The 1676-nt window shown below is 51.2% G+C and overlaps 1 protein-coding gene across 1 annotated transcript in view; it reads right to left on the bottom strand.

Annotated features, from left to right (window-relative positions):
* The window catches only part of LOC147469403 (uncharacterized), a 285766-nt gene extending 284901 nt beyond the window's left edge, over positions 1–865 (bottom strand). The window contains exons 1-2 of the mRNA XM_086549276.1: positions 715–865; positions 1–621 (exon numbers count right to left, since the gene is read on the bottom strand). The exon at positions 1–621 is cut by the window's left edge and continues 1359 nt beyond it. Of these exons, the coding sequence (XP_086405402.1) occupies positions 1–621; positions 715–865 (772 nt within the window). The remainder of the gene's footprint in view (positions 622–714) is intronic.
* Positions 866–1676: the final 811 nt, after the last annotated feature.

The raw sequence follows: 1676 nt of genomic DNA, 5'->3' as shown, positions 1-1676 counted from the left end.
CACTTGTTTCGGGTTTAATCGTAATCAATGTTGCAAAGTTGCTTGTGGATTCATCAGCTTCACCGCCAATATTTGTAGAAGATGGTAGAACATGTTCTTGGTTGTTCATAGATGCTACCGTGTCCCGTTCTAGAGGAACAGTAGTTTCTGAACTGCGTCTAGGACTGCTTGTAGTTTCACTAGGTTCCTTAAAGTGTAAAACAGAAGCTACCTCTTCACCACGGCTACTGATAGGAGCGACAACCTCCTGAGTAGGCTTGGCAGATGGCCTTTCCTCGAGGAGCGATGTAAACTCGACCAAACCCTCACGGCGGCTCACAGGATTCAGTAGCAAGTCATCCTGGGTCGGTGGCGAGGCGAGGTCAGTGGCTGCATAAACAGAAGTTCCGTCCTGATCGACGCCACATCCACCAGGACAAGACGGAGGCGTGTGGATGAGTGGTTGTCCCGTCGGCGCGTCAGGTGGGTCATCTCCTGAGGGCGAGTCGGCGTGCTCTTGAAAGCCAACAAAAACTTTGTCGCTTCGCCTCGAATTCTTCACCCAGAAGCCGTGCTCTTTGATGTACTGAGGCGTTTCCTCTGTTATCCTTCCTATCTCTCGTCCCTCTCCCTCTCCCTCTCCTTCTTCTTCTTCTTCTTCTCCTCCTCCTCCTCCTCCTCCTCCTCCTCCTCCTCCTCCTCCTCCTCCTCCTCCTCCTCCTCCTCCTCCTCCACCTGCTTCAATTTCAACTAACGTCGGTAGCTCGCTCCCCGCCAACTTTTCCACTCGGGTGAGGGCGTGTTTCTCGTTCTCGGTGCGGCTCCCCGAGTTGCAGTTGATTGTGCAACTCACGAGGAGGATGGCGAAGCCCACAGCGATCTTCATGACGGACGAGTTCCTCTTTAAGTTACTCCTAATGAAGCGCGAAGATCGAGGAGGCAATTATGCCGTCGGGGTCATTAACGAGAGGTAATTCCCCTTCCTCTTTCCGCGCTGGAGACGCGCCCGAGGGGTCGCCGCTCCCTCGCCCTCGGAGGTCCAGGCGCGTCCCGGATATGACTTGAACCGAGCCGCGTCGACCGCGGAGTTTAACAGCCAAACTTTCGCCGAATTGTTTCCTGGCTCTTGTCGCCGCGCGCAACGCACTACGCCGAGCAACCGAGCGCTCCAACTATTCCAACTGGCAGCGCCGATTCCCTCTGGAATTCACTCTACACTCACTCACCTTCACTCTCACTCTCTCTCCTCCTCCTCCTCCTTCACCTGCACCCGAGCGTTTCCAATTGGCTCGTCAATCCTCTCTCCGCAATAATATCAGCTGTATGATATTTATCCAGTCTGCCCTTAAAATCCAATCTCTATTAATCCCGTTCGAGTGAAACAGGATTTTGCTCCGAGCTCGAAGGCCAAAGGCTGTTGTATATTTTAATGATTTTACGACACTCTTTACGGGCCGATCCCTTTTCAAAATCACTCGTTGCTGTTATTTTCCAAACAAAACGGATCTAGGATCACACTCTTTGTCCTCTATATCCTGGAAAAGGAGGGAAAAAGAAAAGGAATTAATTAGGAAATATTCTCCAATGCGTATCCAAAATAGTCCGCGACCTGAACATGCTGTTATTTTCACCCAAGGTTTCCAAAAAGAGCTTTAGCGAAAAGCACTGATGTACATTAGGAAAAACAATGGAGAGGG

This window comes from Penaeus japonicus, unplaced genomic scaffold, assembly GCF_977035675.1.
Source record: "Penaeus japonicus unplaced genomic scaffold, GWHDUDI00000001_assembly GWHDUDI00000022, whole genome shotgun sequence".
Taxonomy (NCBI): Eukaryota; Metazoa; Arthropoda; class Malacostraca; order Decapoda; family Penaeidae; genus Penaeus; species Penaeus japonicus.
This window is presented reverse-complemented; position numbering and strand designations above follow the sequence as displayed.